At 34.7% G+C, this 25,956-nt stretch overlaps 2 protein-coding genes across 4 annotated transcripts in view; one reads left to right on the top strand and one right to left on the bottom strand.

Moving 5' to 3' along the window:
- LOC122632788 (blood vessel epicardial substance-like) overlaps positions 1–14,691 on the bottom strand; it is a 44,767-nt gene extending 30,076 nt beyond the window's left edge. The window contains exons 1-3 of one of the 3 annotated variants that reach the window (XM_043819974.1): positions 14,046–14,691; positions 12,175–12,360; positions 11,846–12,026 (exon numbers count right to left, since the gene is read on the bottom strand). The gene's annotated coding sequence lies outside the window, so the exon portion shown is untranslated. Of the gene's footprint in view, positions 1–11,845; positions 12,361–14,039 lie in introns of all 3 variants that reach the window. The other 2 variants (XM_043819975.1, XM_043819973.1) reach the window with 2 other exon arrangements.
- A 5,642-nt stretch (positions 14,692–20,333) lies between these two features.
- LOC122632897 (endoplasmic reticulum transmembrane helix translocase) lies at positions 20,334–25,923 on the top strand. The gene is made up of 18 exons (XM_043820185.1): positions 20,334–20,862; positions 21,225–21,490; positions 21,574–21,802; positions 21,865–22,018; positions 22,084–22,236; positions 22,303–22,485; positions 22,586–22,723; positions 22,812–22,932; positions 23,015–23,169; positions 23,231–23,406; positions 23,492–23,731; positions 23,829–24,047; positions 24,122–24,311; positions 24,392–24,664; positions 24,749–25,085; positions 25,167–25,338; positions 25,455–25,598; positions 25,657–25,923. Exons 1-18 carry the CDS (start codon positions 20,566–20,568, stop codon positions 25,762–25,764), a joined length of 3,555 nt encoding a protein of 1,184 aa, XP_043676120.1. The 5' UTR covers positions 20,334–20,565; the 3' UTR covers positions 25,765–25,923.
- The last annotated feature ends 33 nt before the right edge of the window (positions 25,924–25,956 follow it).

The following is a 25,956-nucleotide window of genomic DNA, read 5'->3' as shown; positions in this document are numbered from 1 at the left end:
GCTATCTTGACATAACAATAAGTAGTTAAAGGGTCTTCCCGAGGTACAATATTTTCTTAGCTGTTTATCTTGAATCGCCGGATCTACTTTTTTTTATTTTTCCTGGCATCGAAGTAGGATGATAAAGGATAAAGTAAAGAGAAGCAGACGGTTAAGTTCTTTTAAACTTCCAGAAAGAGAACACGGTTGATTACTTCTTCGTTCTTCTTTCTTCTTTTTTATTCAAAGGACGACCATTGATCGTTCCTTGCAAGACCATCAATTAAACTTCGATTGTTTCATCGGGATTAATACGTATTCTATGTAATTCTTTTCCATACATTACGTCCTTCATTAAAATGTTTACCCATATTGTACAATCGATGTTTACATTACAACAGCAAAAGAGCATTACATTCGATACGACACGGGCCATCGTGTCATTATTTATTAATTTGTCCACTTGCATTATTGAAATTCATTCCAATGCCTTCACTGAAATTGGCATGGAATATTCAGTAATACGTACAGATATATCATTATTAGATTATCATAAAATTCATCGATAAATTTGACAAGCACGTTTGATGAAAATCCGAGTAATGAATATCATCTATGTATTTAGTTTCAGTTAGATCAAGTAGAGGAAAATTGACAAGATAATATTTCATTAATAATACAATTTCATTAATAATAATAACACTTTATTTCTTTCTTGTTTCTTATTCAAGATCGTTTCTCCAATTTATTTCAAACGGATCGTAAGAGAGAAATAATTTTGGTCGCATCTGTCGGCATAAATTGAACGGTCAAACGCAAGCAAAACCATGACTGTCTCTTGTGGCTTGTCAGTAACCATTTCGAGAGAGGGATCTGAGGGATCGGAAGGTTCATACATCCGTGGTATGCTCTTGAACCCTCACGTACTTTACTGTCTAATCCAATTCGAAAGCTGTCCAACGGTTTGCTATATCTACTGTAAACGAATAGCGAAAGAGCTTCAAGGAAACGGTGACCGGCGTAACGAGCCTAATAAAGTGGCCTTTGGCACAAAGAGAAAAATGTATTCCTTTTTGATCATTCCATTAATCGTGAAGCTTCTAAGAATATACATTCGAAAGCTTCGAAGCTTGTAAATACCGAGTAGGTATATAAGTTATTAATGAGCGTATAACTTTTTTTCAATTTATCTCGTTATAGTAAAAGATTTAACAAAAATTTATTACTTTACACGTAATGAATTTTTCTTTCTATTTGTAAAAGCCGAACATGAGGATAGTAGAATATGTTCTTTAGAGCTCAACACATCTATTGAAGTCCAATTCTTGTCGAATGGATCTTCGATTTTATTGTGCCTCTATGTATAAGGCAGAAAGAATATTCGATTTCTCCGAGTATTTCTTACAAAAGAAAAAGCAGAATAAAGGAAACATATAATGTTTCACCTCGGACTAAAGTTAGCATTCATATCTTATCCAGTGTAAAAAAAGAATTTCAATCTATTCGAACATCATGAAATTGCACGCGATCGAGCTAAGAGTTTGATAATTAATTAAATGGAAGAATAGTGCGTTGGAAGAATAATGTATTTCACCTCGTTAAGCATCCGTGACGCACGCAACTCCTATTTCAAAAAATACGAGTATTTCTAATTAGTCCATTAAGCATTAATCATACAACATAAGAGTATGGTACAGGTTAATATATATATTATAATAAAAAACACCCCTTACATTTACCTTTTTACTAATCAAATAATGAAAATATAAACGTCGAATATTCGCTCTAAGTACTTGCGGATATCGATAAATGCTTTTATCGAAGCTGCAGTAGCAATCTAAAAAAACTGTTGGCGTATAAAGTTTTTTTTTTTTTTATGAATGAATCCGTTTAATTTAATTTGCTCGATGTTGATTACGATAAAGGGCTGACTTACCGCGCAAGTATAATAAAAGAAATATGTTCGAGGTCGAACAAAAGGTGGCGATCGCTAGTGAAATCATCGAGAAATCTTATCGTCACGCGAACTACACCCACAGTATCGCGTATAATTTCGCGTGATAAACTAACCTATTTTTAAAATCGTAAAATGTGAATAAAAACGAGATCTGAATCGTGGCTTTGCACCAATACTTACGAGCTTACATTTTAAATGTTATATATGAGATAATATCAGTGTTCACAAAAATTGGACAAAAGGAAGGCAAGAAAATTGGAAAAATCCGTAACTTTCTAAGGATCGTATGAAAAAGTTGTATTGAATTATTTACGTGCGATGGACTCACGCACGAGAAGCTCGACAAGCTCGACGATCTTGATGGGCAACAAGTGTCTTTGGCTTTGCAGAAACGAAGCCTGCATATAACTGCGATCTGACAGTCGTAAGGATCACTTACCACTTTTTCGTCGATTTCTAGAATGAAAGAAAATAATATTTGGGATATCGATCAGTCACATTAATTGAATATTTCAATATTTTACGAACTTGGCAAATAATCGTGTTACGATTTCTAGAAATGTTTATAATAATTTATTGCAGTTTGGCTATAATATTATAGTATTCCTGTTTGGTCTGATACAAATGCGATTCCCTTTGATTTTTTTACACATATTTTGTATTAAGAATAAAAAACATAATCATTTCGCAAAAAAATCGTATAAAAAACTCATATGTATACATACATACATACACACACACACACACATATATATATATATAAAGAGAGAGAGAGCATGACATGGACAATATGCCTAAGCTTCGAAGATGATTCTAAATTATTACAAAGCTGTACCCAAAGGTTGAAACTTTCGCGACATTCCTACAAATTGTAATGCATGGAAAGCAGGGAATCGTTATAGCCCATTGCTTTCGCGATGTGCACACTCTCGAAACTTTGGTGTTACGTAGGCCGAGAACCTCGTATATGTAATGAAGTCATTATGCAGAGCCGATTTTAGACTTACGTTTAATGCGAAGCTAGTGCAGATAGTGAACGTTCATGCGCGCACTCGCCCGCATTTATCCTTATACTTTATAATTCCTGCTTTCTGTACCATGTATTTGAAATCATTACAAACTATATAATTTTGTTGAATAATCTTCATTGAGATATTATATATAACAAATTCTTGTTAAAAATACATAACGATTTTTCAATGGTATTAGAAACTATAGACCAATTACATCTATAACAGATATACATATTTTAAAAATAGATATGTTCATTGTAAATAATCAAGGTCCAAAGAACTAATCCCAATTTGCACATGGTTCGAAATCAGTAGAACGTATGTAGATCACGTTGAACCGTTTACACAAAGATATATCAACGGATAGCTGCATTATTGTATAGGATCAAGAATGGTCTAGCAGCGTATCTAACATGGAGAATGGCGGATTATTTGTGGGTCGATGCGTTTTTCTCAATTACTGATAGATCCGGACTATTTGCTGTAACAAATGATCCAAAGAAAATTGAATGATTATTAGATTTTTCCTATATTTCTAATAGACGGAAATAAAGTCTAAAAAGTGATATTGACATAGCAAGAATTACCGCATAAGATATAAAAAGTTAGGAATGTAGTTAATGGACGCGGGAGCTACTATCGACAAAAAAAAAGTGGAAAGAAAAAGAAAGAGAGATTGGAAGGAGATACAAGGCATTAAATCAACATGGACAGGAGGGAAGTGCTAAAGCAGGTTCCAAGTACTTGGCACCCTATAGTGGATACGTGTACACATGCGTATTTGCGTGTAGCTGTGTATATGTGAACTCGAAAACATCTATGGGAGTACGAGGGTGGCGCGAGCGCCGTACGGAGAGGGCTATCGACCCTTTCTATTCCAACCTAGAACGACATGGTCTGCTGTGTACTGCTTTTGTACTAGCAATGTATGCATCTCTATATCATGAGCAACTTTATTTCATCTGCTCAGGAAGATTCACACAATCTGGCGATTATTATAAATATAAAATCATAAAAAAAGAATATTAAAAATAATACCTAAGAGAGAACCGTGTCTTTTTTTGTATCCCATTCAGTCTGGATTAGAATAACGGTTGGAAGAGTACTAAAAGTTCATTAAAGATTTTATCTACTGTAGTTCAAAATAATGCCAACTCATTCTTGTATATATCAAGACTCGACTATAAGTACTTATAATACTCGTTATTTTATCATTCGCGATAATTCTGACTGACGGCTAATAATTAAAAAATTGAATAAAATTACGTTTGGCAAAGGGTGGATAGGAAACGTGATTCACGAAGAAGATAACGTAATAGCGAAACTTTTTCCGTGAAATATTCTGCGACCCTATAAAAGAGAGTGTATATGCGTGTACTCATACAGGTCTATATATATCTCTTTTCGTTACGTCATCATTGCAGTAGCATCCCTCCATTAAGAGGGTATCATCAAAGGTAGATTTAATTGCATCGTGCACTCGTACCTTTAAAGCGTCACTTTGGAATTTCTTTGTCAAGGTTTTAACGTGATTCATTCACTCGCTTATGAAAACGCGTACAAACGTGATCGAGAGTCAGGATTTTGATAAATCGGAAGATCCAATCGAAAATTCATCGAAATTGATCAAGTATGGGTAATAAATCGTTTATGGAAAATCAATAAAATAATTTTACCTGTGAATCGTGAAAATATCGATATAGAGCACCGCTCTGAACAATTTTGCTGTTAATTATTTTCAGTGGACTCATTCAACGAGAAATTTATCAAACATTGATTACGATTTATCATTTCCGTAGTGGTTATTTAGAAAGAATAATAATAACAGTTTCTTGGCCACTGCATGCATCAAATGATGAATATATATTTCAAGGGATTCGTGAAGTAATTCGAAATCGATTTAGCAGAATAACAAATCGCATTACGTAATAAATATAGTGTTTTCTTAAGAACCAGGGGACTCGTTCGTATTAAAGGGCTCGATTAAAAAGGATCAATGTGTTGATTTAAAATACATTGGAGACGACGAAATATCAATCGATATCTCAAATACCATTAACATTACCCAGATTAATCACTTGTTACGAATCAACTCGAGTAAATATCAGGAATGATAACGTCAGGACTGGTTTGATGGATCTTACCCATAATTCAACAAATTGTTATTACATCTACGCTGCAAGACTTCGCGTGATCCATTAATAAAGGAATCTGCGTTAACATCGTACATGCGAGCAAGTAGAGCATACATACATGCATATATATCGCGTGCGATACATGCGATATATTTACATATGTCTCTACCCACTTGTGGCTCTATCACGATTTCTTCACAATGGAATAAAGGCTAGTATAGTTCACGGTTTCAGTTTTACAACGACAGATCGATGTATCTAAAATAAAAATTATCTTGAAAACTAGCTTTCCAATAATTTCCAGAAAGGTACATGCGTTGGGAACTCATTATGGAAACGAAGACATTAACATTAAAACCGTAGATCACATTTGATCGAACCAATAAAAGCAATCGAATTTCTGGAAATAGAAAACAGCAGAACGGAAGCAAAAGGTGAGAAGTCGATATCTCGTTTTGAAACCACCAACGAATCGATGCGATTTTCCCATGCGGCCAATATACGTACGTATATTTCGGATGTGTTGGTAACATTTTGCCGGTTTAATGTCGCACAAAAATTCTACCGACTTTTACTCCTTCTATTTTAAGGACAGTTCAAAAGCGTAAATTTTCACATTCATTCTCTCTCCCTCTCTTTCTTTCCTTCTTTCTCTCGTTCACGCAAGTCTTATACTTTACTTTTTCTCTCTCTCTCTCTCTCTCTTCCTTTCAAACACGTAGATATATATATATATATATATATATATATATATATATATGTGTGCTAATTCAATTTTTCTCTCTTTTTACATCATTCTCTTTTCAGTAGTAATACACGAGAACTGTGAAGCACAACGTGCAAAACTTAATTCATTGCCAACGTCTAACCAATAAAGCACGGACGTTTCGCTGCACACTGAATATTTAAAGCTTTAAGTGGTCCACATACCCGAGAGAATTTTCGTACAATAACCGTTTCCTAAAGACTCTCGAAATCAGCTTCTTTTCGGTTTTTAAAACATGCCCCATACGTTCAGCTTTTGACACAAAACTTTAAGAGAAAGAAAAAGAATTTGGGTCACGTTATGACTTACGACCTTGCCACAGTAGCAATGGAGGAAGGAAAGAGAAAGAAAAGATAGGGACAGGTTTTGATACATGATGCTCGCGGGAAAAGAGTGCACAATTATTAAGTTAATCTTTGTGACTTATCGCGGTAAGGAAATGTTTCGTGCCCATTCGAACGGACGAGGTTGTACGATTGAATATTCGATAAAAGCAGAGATATATATTTACCTAAGTTAGGATACTCATAAACCTACGTTTGATGTGTTGCAGAAATAGGATAAGTTGTGTAATAATCGTCATATTCGATGTTCTTTCTTTATGTGTAAAGTATTAATTGACAGAATATAATCAATCGCGTATATATTACTATCAAATATTGTGTTTTTTTGTATTTGACGTAAACGAAAATATGTATTTTTTTTGAAAAACACTTAAATTTTTATACGATAAGTATAAGGAAAGTTTTAGAGCGACTATTAAATCTGTCTATGTTATTTCTTAGTTATTAAAATCAAGTAGTAATGTCTGTCTAAAATCAACCATGCAAGAAACAATGAAAGTTTGCTCATAACATTTCTCGAGATCACGCTATATCATAATACGCTCTCAAGCATAAATAAGAAACAAGAAAACCATTACTCGGCACGTAATTACATTTCGTTAGGAGCCCAACTCAAGCTCCTCTGGCACTTTGTTACGCATTCGTTTCCCTCGAGCGAGCAAACTTGCGAAGAAGGTATGTACGACGGAACGTGGAGCAACTTTTCGAACGCAAACGAATCCAAAATAGCTTCCAACGACATTCCAAATACGCTTCGGAAAAGTCGAATCTCTTTTTCCTCGACTTTCAAGTACGGAAATAATACGACGTGAATGAAATATGTATGAGTCGATGGCTTCTCGTTTTCCGGCGAACCAATTATCGGAGATACCGATAACTTCCCCGAAGGAGAGCTATCGTTTGAGTTATTAAATTTCAAATATTTCTCTTACCAACACCAGCACCGACACCAGCACTATCGAGAAAAAAGTCTCTTTCGTCGAATTTCACGAAAGACCGGGACAATGCTTCGTTTAGAACTAAAAGAACATCTGTGGATTACGAAAGATCAGACATTCGTTATTGGCTAACGATCCGTTAGGCAAAAAAACGTATCTCCAGATTTTTATTTCTTCTATTCTTTTCGCTGAATCGACGTAATTAAAACGAAAGAGCTCACGAGCAGGTGGATACGAGATATTTGATTATGTATATTGTATAAAAAATATTAAATCTATCGAATCTAAGTTAAAAAGTAGCTAATGTGACGGGATGAAAATAAACGTAATCTCTTCCGCGTGTTCCTTCGCGAAACTTCCAGCGATCGATATGCGAATTTCCCTGAATAAGCTAGGGTTGACAAGGAAACGATTCGCTGAATGGATTTCCTTTGGAAGAGAAAGGGAGGGTTCCATTATTACGACTATAGCTATAAGTAGATTCGATATTCGAGTAAGAATATTGCTGATTCCGTAGGCGATTAGGTTTAAAAATTATATTTTAGAAAAGGGATGATGAAATTAGTATATTTGTTTCGTTTTCTTAGGAGTTTGGAGACTTCAATTTATATCAATGTCCGAACATTTTTCAACGGAGAAGTTAATGATATTAGATATCTGATGTTAAATCAGGAGTATATGAAAGTTCGACATTTTCACTGACATTTTGCTCTGTCTCTTTCACTCTTCTTTGTTTTAACGCCAAACCTTTATCGGTATCAGCTGTCGAAGCTAACGGTTGCAATGTATCGCACATATGGTGACACTTTAATAGCACTCTACAGACAAGAAGATTAAGACGAGCCGCGAGCGTGTGCCGAGCATAACGGGTTATTGCTTTTACGAAAGTTTCAACTTCCATCCACCATTCCTTGTTCTATCTCAAGATGTTCTGAAGTCGGCTTATCGTCCAACTTTAACTGAATAAATTTATTCCTACCATAAAATACGCAGACACCTCGAAGATTATTTTTTGCTCATTGTAGTGCGAGATATTTTTATTGTTTATCTCTGAACTAGCTTTCATTTATTTAATTATTACTTGGAATGATTTAGTCGAATAATTAAGAGAAACTAGAGAAGAGACCATTGAAGTTGCAAGTTAAAAGAGCTCGATAGCTCAAGAGGATAAATACATCGATGTTGAATATGTAGAAGTAAAATAATGCGTAGAGTATTATGTATTCTTGATTGTACTAGAAGTTGTGTCGTCTCGTGATTCACGTAACGATGTGGGTCTACGAGTTAGAGAACTTTTCACTGCGCATCTTGAGAATACGGAGGGCTCGATGCTTAGTTCTAACAATAAGCAAATCCACTATTTAAAGACAATTAGAAACTCATCAAAACGATAAGCATGTAAACCGCATTTTTTTCATGTTCTTCGGTCAAACAGTATCAATGAATTCGTCCGCTAGAACTTCTAACTGATAGGATAAGCGAAAGAAATGAACAAAGAAAAAATACAAAGAGGAAAGAGAAAATTAGAAGAAGGCGATTGATGTAAGGTCGAAAAAAGGAGATAGTGCTTATTTCGCGATGTTTTATTCAAGCAAGTAACTGCAAGACTAGGTCATACCTTTCTAGAGAATGCAAGTGTCATGACACGAGCGGCCTGAGCGCATTGAAAAGATGAAAGGCGAAATTCTACCATTCACGGTATGCCAGCCAACCCAATAGAAGTCGTTTCGTCGCGAGCGTGCATGTGAGAAAATAACTGATGTGTAATAATAACTGGTATGCAATTCGGGACAAAGACCGGTACTAGCTTTTGTTTCATGCCAACGGTAACATTTAAAAAGCGAGGATAAAACACATGTCGAATATCTTTTGGATAACAGAAAAGTCGTGAAAAAATTATTGTATGTGTCGATGCATTCATCTATAACACGTGTAAATTAAATCAGGGGAAGTAAATATCGACAAATTTTTATTCCTAACAAGAGGAATACGAAGTGTGATCCAAAAAATATTCTTATCAAAAATTATTTTTACAGAAAATTCATCAAGATCTAATCTGTCTGTCTAAACGTCTATCTAAAGTGTTCATGAAAATCACACGTTTATAAAATGAATTAAAAATTTCTTCAGAAGAAATGAATTTAGACGCTCTAACTCGATCCATGCAACTCTCGTACGTATGCCAACCTGTAATTATTCCAAGCTTCATTGGATTTCACAGACGGTCATTTTCAGAACATCACGCTTCGCTGTGTTCCAACATCTGTCGATTTATGCCACTCCGAATTAGCTTCGTTTATTGCAAGGCCCTAATTGCTCATTAATCCAACCGAATTTCAATTAAATTTCAATCACCGTTCTTTTTTTCTGTCTACCGTTTTCTCCTAATCCTTCTTTGGCTAAAAACGTCTTCTCTAAACATCAGCGTATAAGTAATTAGCTAAAAAGGTTTTTGTGGAATGCTTATCTAACGTAATATGAATTTACTTTAAATTTTCATAAAGCATAAGGAAGATTTGAAAGATATGTAAGTCAAATTTAACATTCATCTCTAAAATAAAGTTTCTTTAAGCAACTAAATTGTATTATATTAACATTTTTAACTCTCCTCAAACACAAATTTCTTAAGTTGACAATAACTGATTTGTAAATACTTACACAAGTATAAGTTTCATACACACACACACGTGTATATTTTACGTCACTGTATTTAGATATTAAACTTGCAAGAATTTTATTCTCGAGATATTGTTCTCGTTCTTTGCGTTCAAAGTTATGCATGAATATTTACAAAAGAGAGGAAGACTTGCAGAGTAAACACTTTTAGTGTTATTCCTTGCAAAGACAGTCAGTCGGCTTCTCTTAAGGATTAGATATGCCTGGAAGGTAAATATTGATACATAGTCGCACATTCTTGGATAAGAGAAATATAATACATCAATAAATATCTATCTATTCATATTATATATGCATATATCTTTTCAGTGGTTTCACTATTTAAAAAACATTATTATCTAATAAGATCGCTTCTATATGCAACCGACCGCATCATAACAGCAAACATTTCAATGTAATCGTGTTAATAAGAGGCCACTAAATAGGTCGAAACTATTTTCCTAAGTTGTATGTATGAAGGTGATAATTATCACTATAATTATTATAGGTAATTACTTCGTAAAGTTGTTGAATGTCGATACTCTCACAAGATCTCATGCTAGCAATGAGATTTTCTCTTAATTAGGGATTCGTGTAATGTAGATTTAAATTTAATTTAAATTTAATTTGTTAAGTTCGGAGAATTTTTTTTAATAAAAAATCCACAAAGTTAGTATCATTGATATTACGTGAATTACCGAGTGTCTCGTTAAATTTTGTCCACCTAATTCCTTCGAGTCCCTTACATTATATACACAACGTTACAAGTAAACTCGCTTACCGGCACGTTTTATTTCTCACGAGAGGATTAGCCCAACAAATTATCAGGCTAATTGTAAAATGTTAATGTTGGGAAAGATCCTCCGACAAATAAGTTCGTAAAGAAAATTATATGATTTTTTAAAGCATATATTTTGTTAATTCGGTTCGAGGGTGATCGAAGAAACAAATTAAATTGATTTTTTCGATTACCTCAAAAAGCAATCCAGTTAGAAAACTCTCGTAAAACGTATTTAAATTTCATATTTCTCTATTGGTTGTTCCATAAACAACGCACGTTCTAATAATTTGTGTTGTGCCATCATGAACGGAGGAACTACATCAATGCAGGGTATCGTTATTTGAATTATTTCGAGTATCCTCACAACTAGTAACTCGAAATTATCGAGATCGCTCGACGTTGATCATTGAAATATGTTCAGAAAATATTATCAAAGAATTTATAATAATGTCAATACACAATTCATTTTAATGAATTCCTTTTGTTTCATTTTTTATGATCCTTATCTTTGAATGATCGAATTATTGAAAGAAATCTGATAATAACTATCGCTGACATATAATCACGAGGGAGTTCGACATCTGAAAAAGAAAACAAAGGCAGTACGACAATTGTATTCTCCACTGCGATCTATGATCGCGTAGTTTTAAAAGCTGGCTTGAACAAAGTCGTCGAGCGGTTGACGCAAATCGAATCGATTCTGTCGCAAATTGTCAGGGAAACTTACAAACGTCACGACTCATTTAACCACGAAACTCTCTCTACCACCCCTCCCCCTTTCACTGTACACGTCGTCACGAACACGATGCAACAGGTAAAGGTAATGTGCTAAGATCGCATGATGCAATTAATTTTTTAACACCTCGTCGTTACGATTGCTAGAACTAAAGATTCGCTAGAAAATCCAAGATGCAGAGTAGACGGAGATCAACTCTCAAAACTCAGCAAATTATTCGACATCCAAGCAACGAGATTCTTTTATACGTTTTATTTTTTCATTTTTATAGAATCACATCATCCGAACAGGTACAACATGACCAAGCAAAAAATATTTCTGCGATCGCAACGATAAAAGTCAGTTTACACACTCCATAGCTTTAATACGGTGCTCGTATATACTTCGGAAAGTATTTTATAGTAATGGGTAAGTAGTGTAATGAAAAATAAATAAAAGACGTTCAGATGATTTGTGTGTAATAAAATCTCGGTTTTATTATTACGTCGGTTGAAAATGGGTAAAATTACAGATCTACCTTTGACCTCAATCGTTTTCTTACCTTTTATGGTGGATAAGCGATATGTTGTTTTGAATGTGGGATGATACACCTCAGTCTTCTGTAAGTATGCGTCAATAACGGTGGACACAAAGATGCTGAGCTTCCTCTATCCAAATTGGCCTCGTAGAAGATCACCATTTCGTGCAACACCATTGCAACTGATTTGATTAACGAGGGCGAACTTTGTACACAATGATAATTATATATGCAAGACAGAGAGAGAAAGAGAAAAGGAGAGAGAGAGAGAGAGAGAGAGAGAGAGAGAGACCGAGATAGTTACGCAGGGTATTTAGGGACAGTTGGAAATTGGCAAAGCCGATCGAACGTACGAAAATCGTCAGCGTATTTTCCCACGTCGCCACATCCGTCACTCGCACGATCCTTCAATTCCTCTATCACACATGCAATACATATATACATATATGTATACTTAAACAGCAACGAGTCACTGTGCTCTTCGATATCGTCACGCTTTTACGTCGACCGACCGCACACACGTTCGTCCGCCGTTACGCCTGTAACATTGTTGAATCACATGTCACTCCTGCTGCTCCTTCATATTCTTTTTGTATAACGATCATCCGATCTTTTCGATCAGAACAAAAATCGTCATTCGAATATGTATTTGTGGAAAGGAAGATAAGGATTACGGATAAATGCATGATCTTTATCAACATCATTCAGATAATGTTTCTAAATGTTAATTTACGAGATGTTGAATCTCGAAATTCTTTGTTAATCAGAACGGTTTAACAACAACTCTCATAGGCGAGTTTCCAACTGAGACTAAAATTCCAGTGAATTTCAACCAAAAGAAGGAACTATAAGTGAAGGAATATTTAATCTCGAGAAGTTGGCGAAAGAAGAAGAACAACAATGCTGTTGTTTACTCTGCAATGTAATCGAAAGTAAGGAGAGCGAGAAATATGGGAAGAAAGAGAGAGTTTCAGCTTGTATTTTATGAGTGCCCGTTACGTTTGCAACATAACTTGGAAAAAAGCGAAGGGATTTAGAACGAACTTTCATTCGCTTTTGAACGAGGAAAAGAGATAGAGACAAATAGAAAACGAAAGAGGAAGAGAGAGAGAGAGAGAGAAAGAGAGAAAGAGAAAGGAGACCACCCCTACTAGATTATCTCGACTCCTCGATCGAAACGTTCCTTCCGTTCAAACCACCTATTTTCCAGACTTCGTATGACGAATATAAATATTTAAAAAATTCTCGGCAATGCCTATAAATTTCACCTTCACTAAAACACACATTCTTGCAATAAATTTTTTTGTATCGATAAGTACGAGCATCGCTATAAGACGAAATGTAGACGAGAATCCAAACTTTCATTTCTTCTTCTAACAAAATTATGAGCCTCCATCTTCAACAACAACAACGAGATATTAAAATACAGTTATCTTGGATGAAAAAGAAACGATTCGACATAACTACTGTCAGTGATACCAATACAGATACATAGACGCACATATACATGCAGAACATGGAGGAAGAACATGTAGTACAAGTAGGAGAAACACAGAATCCACATTTATACGAACAAGACACATGCTGTGCTCCTTATGGTCACGTTGCGATGAGGCAATAAATTTTCCTTCGTCAAAAGAAACGAAAATCTGAAACAAAAGTCAACGAGGAGAAGTGAAGGAATGTCTGTTCATTTCAAGATCCAACGAAGAAAAACATTGTGATGAGATGATCCTCGGTTAGCATTAAATTATTCGTATGAGGACCCCAAGGAAGAGTGAACAACCATTCTTGCCTCTCTACTTGTTAAATCAGCAAGAAAACTTCACATATCACATTTAGCTCCCATGAGAAAGATAAAAATAATGAAGGAGAAAGACAGAGACCTGTAGAGGAAAAGAAATGACAAAAGAAATACAATGACTTTCTACCCTAACACGTTTTTTTTTTTCTTTGTAATCTCTTTCACTCAATCATATCCTCACTGCTAAAAAGGATTTGTAGAGAGGATTGAATATATTTCATTTTACTAAAACATTTCCACCCCTTTATTTCTCTCTCTCCTTGCAGTAACACCGATGCTTCGCACAACACACGAAAGACTCAACACTTGATGGACAAGTAGGGGGTGAAATCGAAGTATGCAAGTGAGAAAAGGAAGGGACGAGTAGCAGCAAAGGAGGACACAATTCGAACGTGGTCTTTGAACACTGTTTACACGCACGCGACGAGAGGCGCCATGGTCACTGCCGGCTACAGAGCTCTTCTTCTCCGATAATCACCACCGTCTTGAACGAAGTATCCTCAGTCGATTTCGTCCTGGAAAAGGAGGATGAAGGGAGCACAGCTCCAGAGCCATATCGTCCTCCCGACGCTTCCGACGACGCCTCGGTGGAGTCTCGTATTCGGCCTCTTTTCGATATCATCGTCGCGATAAGGCACGGCAGACCAACCGTCCATTCATCTCTGTGCGATCCTGCTATTCGAGATACGTCGCAAGCACACACGAGGACGCACGCGTCTCTACGCGCGAACGCGCGCGCGCACACACGCTCTTCACCTCTTTCTCAACCTCTGTCTTTCTCTCTCTTTCTCTATCCCTCTCTCTCGCTCTTTCCTTCTCGTCGTTATCCGTCCTATCCTTTCGAGGATAGTCCCTCTACACGCGCGCACGCTACTACTATCTCTCTCTCTCTCTCTTTTCAACCCTCTCGCGCGCGCCACCCTCTCCCTTCGGGGCTCTCTCGCTCGACCTCAAAGCGACCGCTGCTGCTGCTCCAGTGGTGCGTCACATGCAGGAGCTTTCGTTGAACTAAGCTCCGCTGGAACTAGCGCCACGCCCTCGGAGCAGGTGGCAGCACCTGCCGCAAAATCCTTTAGCTATCTCTCTCTCTTTCTCTTCCTCCCTTTCTCTTTCTGTCGCCCGTTTAAGAAAGGGATGAAAATCCTTCACTAATATCTCTCGCTCTTTCTCAACCAACTTGATATCGTACAAATTCCACTAATCTTTCTGGAACATTGATACTACATCGTACTTTTCTACGTTATTCCCAAGAAGCCTTCAACTTCTGAGGTCGTTATCTTCGAATTTTTATTGGAGCTAAGTTGCTTCGTTTTATTTTCGTTCGGGACTTTCTGTTGTCCACAAAGACGTGCTATTATTCTACTTGAAGTAGGTAATACTGTGGTACGTTTAAACGTTAGTAGTTAATGCCGTTTATGATCAAACTACGGTAGCCGAATGAAAGTAATAAACAGTGACGGCGAAAAGAAACTCGAGGATGCTCAGACTCGTCGAGCAGGTATATTACCTCCACCCTCAGACGACTACAATGCTCTCTCTTTCTTTCTCTTTGTCTTTTTTTGTCTCTACATTTTCCCGCATTGTACGACACTGAAACACGCGCACCGGATGTCTAGGCGCGAAATACGCAACACACGCGATGCACGTTGATGAAAGGACTCACGTGATCTTTTCACTCAATTATTCGATATCTCGCTTTCTTTATAAAAGTACCGTAAAAAAATTTATAAATCCGAGTACGTAACAATAATTCTATGTACGCCATATCACTGTGACTCAAGGATAATCAATTTAACTGGGGTGCTGCTTTAATGAACAGATAATTGCGTCACATATATTTCTGATAAGCGCAGGATAATATCATTGAAAGATAGAAGTACAGAAAAAAGGAAAGAGTCCTGTGACACTAATTATACTACAGGACTATAATCGAACTGACCTCTAAAGAAAAACGTACTTATTTTGAATTAGTACACTTTTTATGAATCTGTTTTGGCAAAGTTTCGTTTCCAGCGAAAAAATCAAGATAATTTTGTATGCATAAATTGTTTATAATTAACGAGAGGCTGTCCCTAACTTGTTATTTCCATTGATTATCTAGAAAACGTCACGTACCCACTTAAAAAGTTCCACGATCTTGTCTTATCATAACTCACTAACAAAAAGAAGAAAAAGAGTTCACGATACTGCTTACGTGATACATTAAATTGTACTAACCGAAATAATCTTGGTCGTTATTCCTTCGATGTCGGACGTAAAAGTTGAGAGTATCGAGAAATCGAGGACAATAAAACATAAATCGTATCGGAACGTTTCCAAGTTTCTTCGCGTAATTAATTTTACGCATATGCATTTCCCCACTGTGATTAATGCCTTGGGCCACTTCCTACTAGTGAGAGGAGCGGTGTATCGTTGGTGAGATTGTTCCTTCTGGAGTTCCCATAATTTATCGCAACTGTCGATATGTAATCGTTGCCAGAAACGTAGCCCGCGTATCGCCAAACTTTTGCGAGGCCTCGTGCATCGACCGTGACGAAGAACGCGAGTATGGAAGCATGTAAACGGTTATGTATGTAAGCTAAGTAAAAAAAAACTAAGGACTGAGGAATAAGAGAACAAAGGGAATCGAAATGTGTGGGAATACAAAAGTAATATATCTCCTTCTATGTAAGCGTTATGGTGGAAAGGGAAATGGAATAAAGTAGGTATTTCAGTAAGGCTAGGAACGATTACACTTGCAGATGCCTCGACCATTGGTTTTCGCCATTAGATCAATCTTCTACTACTGTGGACGAAGCACTTGAAGAAACAGTGCTATTTCAAGAACAAGTCCGTTGTTTCTAGAGAGAGTGAGTTCACGCTCTCTAGATAAATTATACCTGACCGTACAAGATCGAGCCCAAAGATAATAATTCAAATGTTAATTGGGTAGCTAAATTGGTCCTACCAGTTTGTGGCCTACTGATCTATCAAAGTTTTCGCTTTTGTTCCTGGCAATCTCTGTGTCTAGTCGTTTGCCCCTTCTTGCTAAAGAACACGAACTACGTTTCCTGAGAAAAACGGGCCAACATTAGCAGAACGGACGGCATCAATAGCGATAACAATCAACGCTTCTCAATTTCATCCCTATCATATGAAAATAGGGTCAATAAATAGTACTATCTTTATCGAGCCTATTTATTTGGTATATTTGATAAATCAACTATAGCATGAATCGTAAGATGTTAAATAAAACAGAGTGTTTGTCGTAGAAGTGAGTATTTGTCGAGACACTTTTTACATAAAAACTCGTTCCCAACTGCGTGCATTTTCTCATTAATGATCTTCAACATGTCATATGTCACGATAAAGTATGTCATACAAATAGAAGGTGTGATTCTTTAACTCGATAGTTTGCAAAACTTCACCCTGAAAATTTGTTCATCCCGCTCATTAGATAGTGCATATATCGGAAATCATATGGCAGATAAATTTCTTCGATTATTACTGAAAGACATACGATGGAGAAATACGGTAATACGTCACGGTGACATAACGAGGTTAATGAATACTCACCGTGCTCGTTAAGGGATGAAAAAGAAGGAAACTAGTTCCATGCGGACTATATTACCGTCACGAAGGAGAAAGAGTAGCAACAGAGCATTCGGAGTTTATCCCTTCCAGAGTGAAGTGTTGCTCTCCACAACGTACGGGGATTCGCCTGATGGTTGGTTATCTCAAATATTTGTTTTACTAACAGTACAAACAATTGACCCAATTGATTTTCCGGGCCTCTGCTTCAACTCCCTCACCTCTCTCTCTCTCTCTCTTTCTCTCTTCTGCTTCATCCAAAGGTAGAGTTTCACTCTCCACACGTAACGTGGCTATGCATTAGGATGTTTCATTAGCGATCAAAGGATATCCTGTTCGGTCGAAGTCACTCGAACGAAAATTTGCATTTCGATGCGGTGGCCCCGATTGACGAACCCGTCTTTGTATTAAACTAAAGCCGAGCTCTCCCCCTCTCTGTCTCTCTCTTTCTTTGCGGTGTTAAATGTTCAACGAATGTCTTCATTGAGATCATCGAACGAGAGATCTTTGAACCGATTTCATTCCATCGGATACGTTCAAGAGATCACCGCGGTTACTACTACGTGATATGAATATAGATGGAGTTGCTTTTATTACGATCATATCTGGGTAGTTATCATTCCTATAGGATTTCGTTGCCTTTCCGAATTACCAGAGTTATATATCCGGATTAGCTTAATCCTACGATGATCGATTCGTGGAAAAACTCTAGGACGATTTCGATTTCTTCGAAAAAAGATCTCAAGCTTGATTCGATGTAGAAAACATCAATCATTCACACCAAAATGCGCTTTTCAAGTTGTTTTCTCTCAAGAAGAGAATGTTTCATTATTGTAACTAAAATCTTTATAAACGCATCTGCATAAATATAGCTCAAAATTTTTCTTCTTTGTATTTTAGGATTTATTAAATCCGGAAAAAGATCGCTGTCTAAGCGAAAAGAAGAGGATAAGAAATAATAAAAAGAATAGTAAGGAGAAAACTCAGAAAAATGGATGTGGCTTTGTCGCAAAGCAGATACGAAAAATCTCTAGTCGCCCGCATCCTTATAGTGATCTGCTCGAGAACAGAAAAATGAAAGAAAAAGAAAAAAAAAAGGAAAAAGAAATTTGGAGGAGGTCATCCAGTACAAAAACGAGTTGGTAATCGGCCAAGCAAAACGTTCGCTTCATAAACACATTGGACGAATTCCAGATATATTCGTATAAACATTTTATACGTTAATTATCTCAAGCTGTTTCCCGCGCTCCGATTCTGAATCAAAGTTGGCGCGAGCTTCGTAACAAGAGATTAGAAAAGTATTCACTTAACGATTATCGTTTTGTGAACAATGAGCTTTCGCCTCTTTTAAATTACCATCATGTCAGACTATAATGTTAATTGTTACTATTTGAAGTAGATTATTGCCACACTGCTTTCATATGAGTACGACAAGCATATCAGTAAAGTAAACAATATTCAAAAAGATAGAATCCACTTCGATCATCGACAATGTATTTTAGGAAGATACCTCATTTACAACTCAAATTTGAAGAGAAAGACATCCACCACCGATATCAGGTGATCAAATGTCACGAAAGAGTCATGTAAGTAGAAGTTACCGCGTGGAATTAATTAATATCAAAGAACCTGGGTTCCTAGCTTATAGAGAAAACGAGGTCAATACTCTTTGTAACTTCACTTTTTTCTTTTCTCTTTTCTTTCTCTTTAAAGAATTTGGAAAAATAAAAAACTGCGTTATTATTCATTGTATTAATTTTTAAAACGAACCATTTTATTCGACATGTTATTTTTTTCGAATATAATTATAAATATAGTAATGTAAATATATTCTTATTTCTAATTTAATTTTAATACAATACAAAATTACAATAAAAAATTTTTATTTTATTACAAAGTAATAATTGTTCCTTTTCTATTACTACTTATATCTATCTATTATCTACTTACCTACCTATATCTACTTATATCTATAAAGTTTCATAACATTTTTTAATCTTTATGTACACATTTTGCACGCTTCCTTATTTTGTTTCCTTATAATAATTTTTGATCGATTAATTATAAGGATGTGTTTTTTAAGCACCACTTGATGTAACTTAGTCGATACAGTCCTGGCTAAAGTTTCTTCAAAGTAACACTAGAAAGCACTTCCATCGATTCTAGAGTGCGCTCCGTTTCATGCGATGCACGCGCTTTATGCGCCATCTTAAATGAAACGCTAATGTGGACAAAAAGAATTAGTATTTTTGATGACATCGAAAGTATAATTGAATTATTCATAATTCATTTGTCCTTTCTCAAATGCTTTGCGAGTCATTTTTCTTTTTCTTTTTAAAATCGTGCGACGATAATAAAATTATTTAAATCATTGAATACACTTTGATTAGAGTCGTTTTCTTTGGGTCCCTGTTTTTGAATTGCTCTAGTTCCTCTCTGAAATTCTATATTCTATATCACATTGTATCATTGAATATTTGCAGCAGCTTCGTGATTGAAGCGCTAAAGCGATGTATACAATGATCAAACAAATAGTGCATCAAGGCAGTCTGATGCGTTTTTTGTTTTTTCGAATTGAGATAATTCTGTTTAATATTCTATTAATTGTCGTTAATAGATATTAATTATTTTATATCAAGAAATTCTTCGTGATATAAATACATATAAATAATGTACTGGCTCTTGATAACTATCCATAATCGCAATACTTTCCAAGCATATTTTTGCACAATTACTAAATAAAGGGCAAAAATATCTATTTATATCATTATTTATTCAATAAAAACAAAACTGCAATGATCCTCATGGCATATTTAGTATCTGATCTTTGTAACACACATTTTACCAGTAGCTCTACAGAGTTAATGTTTTAACTTATTTTATTTGGTATTACCAAATATCTTAATGCCATTTAACCAATTGTATCTATCAGGGAATAAATATGTAAATAATTGATGATATTTGCAGGCTGTGAATGCATATAACATATATAACACTATACACATATAACATATATAACAGTTTGAAATAAAAGATCGGAACACAAATGTGACCCTAGAACGCGTCAACTTCGACACTAGTGTCTTTACTAGTATCAATCTTTACCACAAGGCAGCACGACTAATAACGATAACAGCACCTCCTGTCATGGTAGGCAGCAATACTGAAGGTCTTGGTTCTTTATGCAAGTTTGTTCCTTCTGGGGGATCTTTTAACGTATCGTGGCGTGGTCACACCGAACGTAACCTTTTTTCGCTTTCTTACTCAACAATAAGAATTTTTGTATATGTCTAATGAAAAAAAGCAGAGTCATCATAATAAGTATCGAGATTCACGTAAGAAAGAATTTCGTATAACTTCACGTTAATACATGTATGCTATGTTCGGCCGTAGCATAATCATGGCGACCAATAAATCACAACGACTGGACGATCTCGTACAAACGGTTACTCTGCACAATTCGCGAAAATTATTATTCAATGGTTACGTCTTACCCTTTGTAATATTGCAATTTGTGTGGATTTATAGTTGGATTTTTGTTTATGGTTTCGATGAGTATTACGATGCAGGTCTGGTTGGAATCGCTGCAATTGGTGTGCTACAAATTTTTGTCTGCTTGTGCTGTCAATGGTCTGTGCATGTGCATACCTTTTTAAATTGCAGTTCGGTAAGTATACATGGTTGATTTGTGAATTACATTCCTCTTTATTTATTTACAAGCAGAATTCAATTAGCCGGAACAATATGTACACTGTCGTAACCGCCATTCGAACGGATGTTCGCCTTCTGCTATACGAGATCACATGACTAACAAGCGGGAAGATATGATTTCTTAAATTCGCATATAAAAGAAATATATGGCATTTTTTTAATTTTTTTATCATATTTTAATATATTCTTTTTAATATATCTTAATATATTGTAATATATTTATTTTCTTAATTTGAAATAAATTTAGTAGTATAATATATTCAAAGAAATTATATAGCATTTATTAATATGCTAATCAAAGAAAATTTGATATATTAGGAAAAGAATCCATATATAGCAACAATAGCTAAGGTAGTGCCTGTCCCAAATAATGGAAGTTCAGAACTTGTAAAATTACATCACGCAGAAAAACAAGAACCATGGTTCGTATTTCAAAAAACGAAGTATTATTGGGAACCAAATGCAAAATGTTTTAAAAGTCTTCAATTTCCAATCAATCAATCAATTAAACATTATTCTGAATGGAAAGGATATCTTGATGAGAAAGAAGTTACAGCTGCTGAGGAGAAATGTGGTAAAAATAAGTGGGTTCATAACTTACAAATAATTTTAATAATATTTTAAAAAGATCAACTTAGCAAGATGTTATAATTTTATTTTTATTTAGATTGGATATGTTTGTACCAGAGTTTTGGGAACTTTTTAAAGAAAGAGCTATTGCACCATTCTTTGTTTTTCAAGTATTTTGCGTGGCACTTTGGTGTCTGGATAAATATTGGTATTATAGTATTTTCACTCTTATTATGCTTATTATGTTTGAATGTACGCTTGTACAACAGCAACTCAGAAATATGGCTGAAATACGGAAAATGGGAAATAAACCGTATATGATAATGGTCAGTATAATTAATTAGACCATATTAATAAATTTTTTAATGATGTAAATTTAATATTCAAGGTTTATAGAAACAGAAGATGGCGTTACATGTTTACTGATCAGTTAGTTCCCGGTGATATTGTTTCAATAACAAGATCTCAAAATGATAATTTAGTTCCATGTGACATGTTATTATTAAGAGGCCCATGTATTGTGGATGAAAGTATGCTAACAGGTAATTGTTGTAATGTTTTATAAATTTAAAGATTTACAAATCAATTATATCCTTTATTTTTGCAGGTGAATCTGTTCTTCAAATGAAAGAACCAATAGACGATATAGATGGAAATAGAGATTTGAACATAGAAGGCGATGATAAACTTCATGTATTATTTGGAGGAACAAAAGTAGTACAACATACACCACCTAGTAAAAATGTGTCAGGTCTCAGAGGTATGCATTTTAAAACAACAATTAAAATATAAGAGAGAATAATTAAATTATATTTGTATATTTTAGCTGTTGATAATGGATGTGTTGCTTATGTTTTGCGTACTGGATTTTCAACATCACAGGGTAAACTCCTGAGAACCATCTTATTTGGAGTTAAACGTGTTACAGCAAATAATCTTGAAACATTTGGATTCATTCTATTTCTTCTGATATTTGCAATTGCTGCTGCAGCTTATGTTTGGATCAAAGGTTTAATTCTACTGATTTTGTAATATCTGTAGATTAAAAATAATCAAACGTGATATATTTATATAGGAAAGAACTTACGTTATAGTCATAATATTTTTAGGCAGTGAGGATCCAACAAGAAATAAGTATAAGTTATTTCTGGAGTGTACACTTATTCTTACATCCGTTGTACCACCAGAATTACCCATTGAATTGTCATTAGCTGTAAACACTTCTTTGTTAGCTTTATCTAAATTAGGTATTTAGAAAATGTTACTAATATTCGACTTATATCTCTTATTTATTATGTCACATAGTCATGATATTAAAATACAAATTATTTTCAGGTGTATTTTGTACAGAACCTTTTAGAATACCATTCGCAGGGAAAGTTGAAATTTGTTGTTTTGATAAAACTGGAACTTTAACAAGTGACAATCTTGTTGTCGAAGGAATAGCAGGGATTGAGTAGGCATAATTTATGAACTATGTAATTATAACATAAGATTAAAAAGTAAATTTATTGAATATAATACTTTTGGTATTTTAGTGGTAAAGCAGATGTGATGCCACTCTCAGATGCACCTTTAGAAAGTGTGCAAGTACTTGCAACATGCCATTCCCTTGTTCAGTTGGACGATGGAATTGTCGGAGATCCACTTGAGAAAGCTACACTGAAAGCTGTAAATTGGAGCCTCACTAAAAGTATGTTTTGTCATATCAACATTACCTAAGATCTTTATAAAAACGAACTATTATCATATAGGTGATTCAGTAATACCAAAAAAAGGCAAATCACCTGTACTAAAGATTTTACAAAGACATCATTTCTCGTCTGCATTAAAAAGAATGTCAGTTGTCGCAGGATACACATCACCAGGTTCATCTGAAAATCATTACATAGTTACAGTAAAAGGTGCACCTGAAACTGTAAAAAATATGGTTAGAATTTATATAATATTCTAATTTAAAGTTAAAATTTTTTTAATGTAATAATCTGCTTTATGTAAGTTACATATTATTTCAGTTGTCTTCTGTCCCCGATAATTATGATTCAACATATTTGTCTCTTTCTCGCCGTGGTGCAAGAGTACTAGCTTTGGGATATCGTAAGCTTTCAACTCCTTTATCTGCCCAGGAATTGAGAGAGTTTACTCGGGAAGATTTAGAAAAAAATCTTTCATTTGCTGGATTTGTTATTATAAGTTGTCCACTTAAACCTGACTCTAAGGCAGTTATAAAAGAAATTCTCAATGCTTCTCATTCTGTAAGATAAATTAACTAGAAATATTACTCTTTATAAAATATTCATACAATACTTTTAACTTTTATGTAATGCTGATTTGCATATACCCTTCATTTAGGTAGTTATGATTACTGGAGATAATCCCTTGACAGCTTGTCATGTCAGTCGTGAATTACATTTTACGAAAAAACCAGTTACTCTGATTTTAATGGAAAATGATGGTGAATGGTTTTGGGAAAGTGTAGATCGAAAAACACAAATACCTTTAAGTTATAAGAATGTTAAATCACAAGGCAGCGAAATTTGGAAAGAACATACTCTCTGTGTAACTGGAGAGGTAATTTTCTTTAGTACCAAATCAATCATTTTTCTTTAAATTCTTTTAACATAAATTTTATTTCATTCATTCAGGGACTCTCGTATTTGAATGAAAATAACATGAATCTCTTACGAAAATTGTTACCGCATATTGTAATATTTGCTCGATGTGAGCCAAAACAGAAAGAATTTATTATTGTTTCTTTACAATCATTGGGATATACAACATTGATGTGCGGTGATGGAACAAATGATGTAGGTGCATTAAAACATGCTCAAGTGGGTAAGTCGATAAAAAAATATAAAATACTTCGTTTCGTTAGCGATATTATATAATATCTTTTATAAAATCATATTTTTCAGGTGTTGCGATTTTGTCTAGTCTACCTGAAAGAGCATCGATGGAGAAACGAGAAAATTCATCGGTTGGATCGGGTGGAAATACAAATGCAACTGTAACAAATACACCAAAAAGTAATGGACCTCGAATGAATATAAGACATCAATCTAATATGCAAACAAAAATTCAAAAAATATTGAAAGATCTTAAAGAACAGGAACAATCTGTCATCATAAAACTTGGAGATGCATCTATTGCTGCACCATTTACAAGCAAAATGTCTTCTATTCAGTGTAGTGAGTACATTTATTGGAAAATCTTTTTGTTATACATCCACATAATTAGACACTCTGACTAAAACAGGAATTTTTATGTTATAGTATGCCACGTAATTAAACAAGGACGATGTACATTAGTCACAACATTGCAAATGTTTAAAATATTGGCTTTGAACGCATTAGTACTGGCTTATAGTCAATCTGTTCTGTATTTGGATGGTATTAAATTCAGTGATGCTCAGGCAACTTTACAGGGTATTCTTTTAGCAGCCTGTTTTCTATTTATATCTAGATCAAAACCACTGAAAACTCTATCTAAACAAAGACCACTGCCAAATATTTTTAATCTATACACTATTGCAACAGTCTTGCTGCAATTTGCTGTACATTTCTTTTGTCTTGTGTTTTTAGTAAAAGAAGCTACGCTTTTATCTGTAAGGTAAATAATTCGGTTAAATATTATTTAATTATGATAATTATATATTAATTATATTACGAGTAATGATTTTTTAATAATCAGGGATGATAAGTTATCAGCAATTTTTGCTGCCGATACGGACGTAAATCAAAATGTTTCTATTGATTCTTCCAATAATGATGAAGATAAACCATTTGAGGCCAATTTAATTAATAGCACTGTTTATATAGTAGCTATGGCACTTCAAGTATCCACTTTTGCCATTAATTATCGGGTAATTAATCAAGAATGTCAAGTAACACTCGTGAATATATGAAACTAAGAAAATTCTGGAACTTTAATGATAAGTTTTTATTTTCCTTTTTCATTATGCAAGTATTCATTTTATAGGGACAACCATTTATGGAGAGTCTAACACAAAATAAATCATTGTTGTACAGTCTCTTGGGTAGTTCCGCTGTTATTTTATCATTAGCTTGTGGGCTCTTACCAGACGTAGCTTCGCAATTGGAAATTGTCGATTTTCCAAATGATGTAAGTATTGTTATGCGTGCAAAAACCGCGAATATTAATTATTGCAAAATTATTACAGTTTCGAAGAGTTTTGGTTCAGATACTCGTGGCAGACTTTGTGCTTGCATATATTGCTGACAGAACTTGTCTGTGGCTTTTTGGCGAGGGAAAACATTACAAACTGTGATGAGAACATTTTCTGAATAAGATCATAATTTATAAGGTAATACTTTTTACGCACGAGATGTAAGTCTCAATGGTCTTGTTTTACTAAGATAATTTGTCTACATACTAAATATTAAGTATCTCATGTTACCTAAAGTATAAACGTATTATTTTTTAAATGGATATATGTAGTGATTTAAAAAAGAAGTTCGGA

This window comes from Vespula pensylvanica, chromosome 11 (assembly GCF_014466175.1).
Source record: "Vespula pensylvanica isolate Volc-1 chromosome 11, ASM1446617v1, whole genome shotgun sequence".
NCBI lineage: Eukaryota > Metazoa > Arthropoda > Insecta > Hymenoptera > Vespidae > Vespula > Vespula pensylvanica.
Note: the sequence above shows the minus strand (reverse complement) of the source record. Positions and strands in the feature narration are given on the sequence as shown.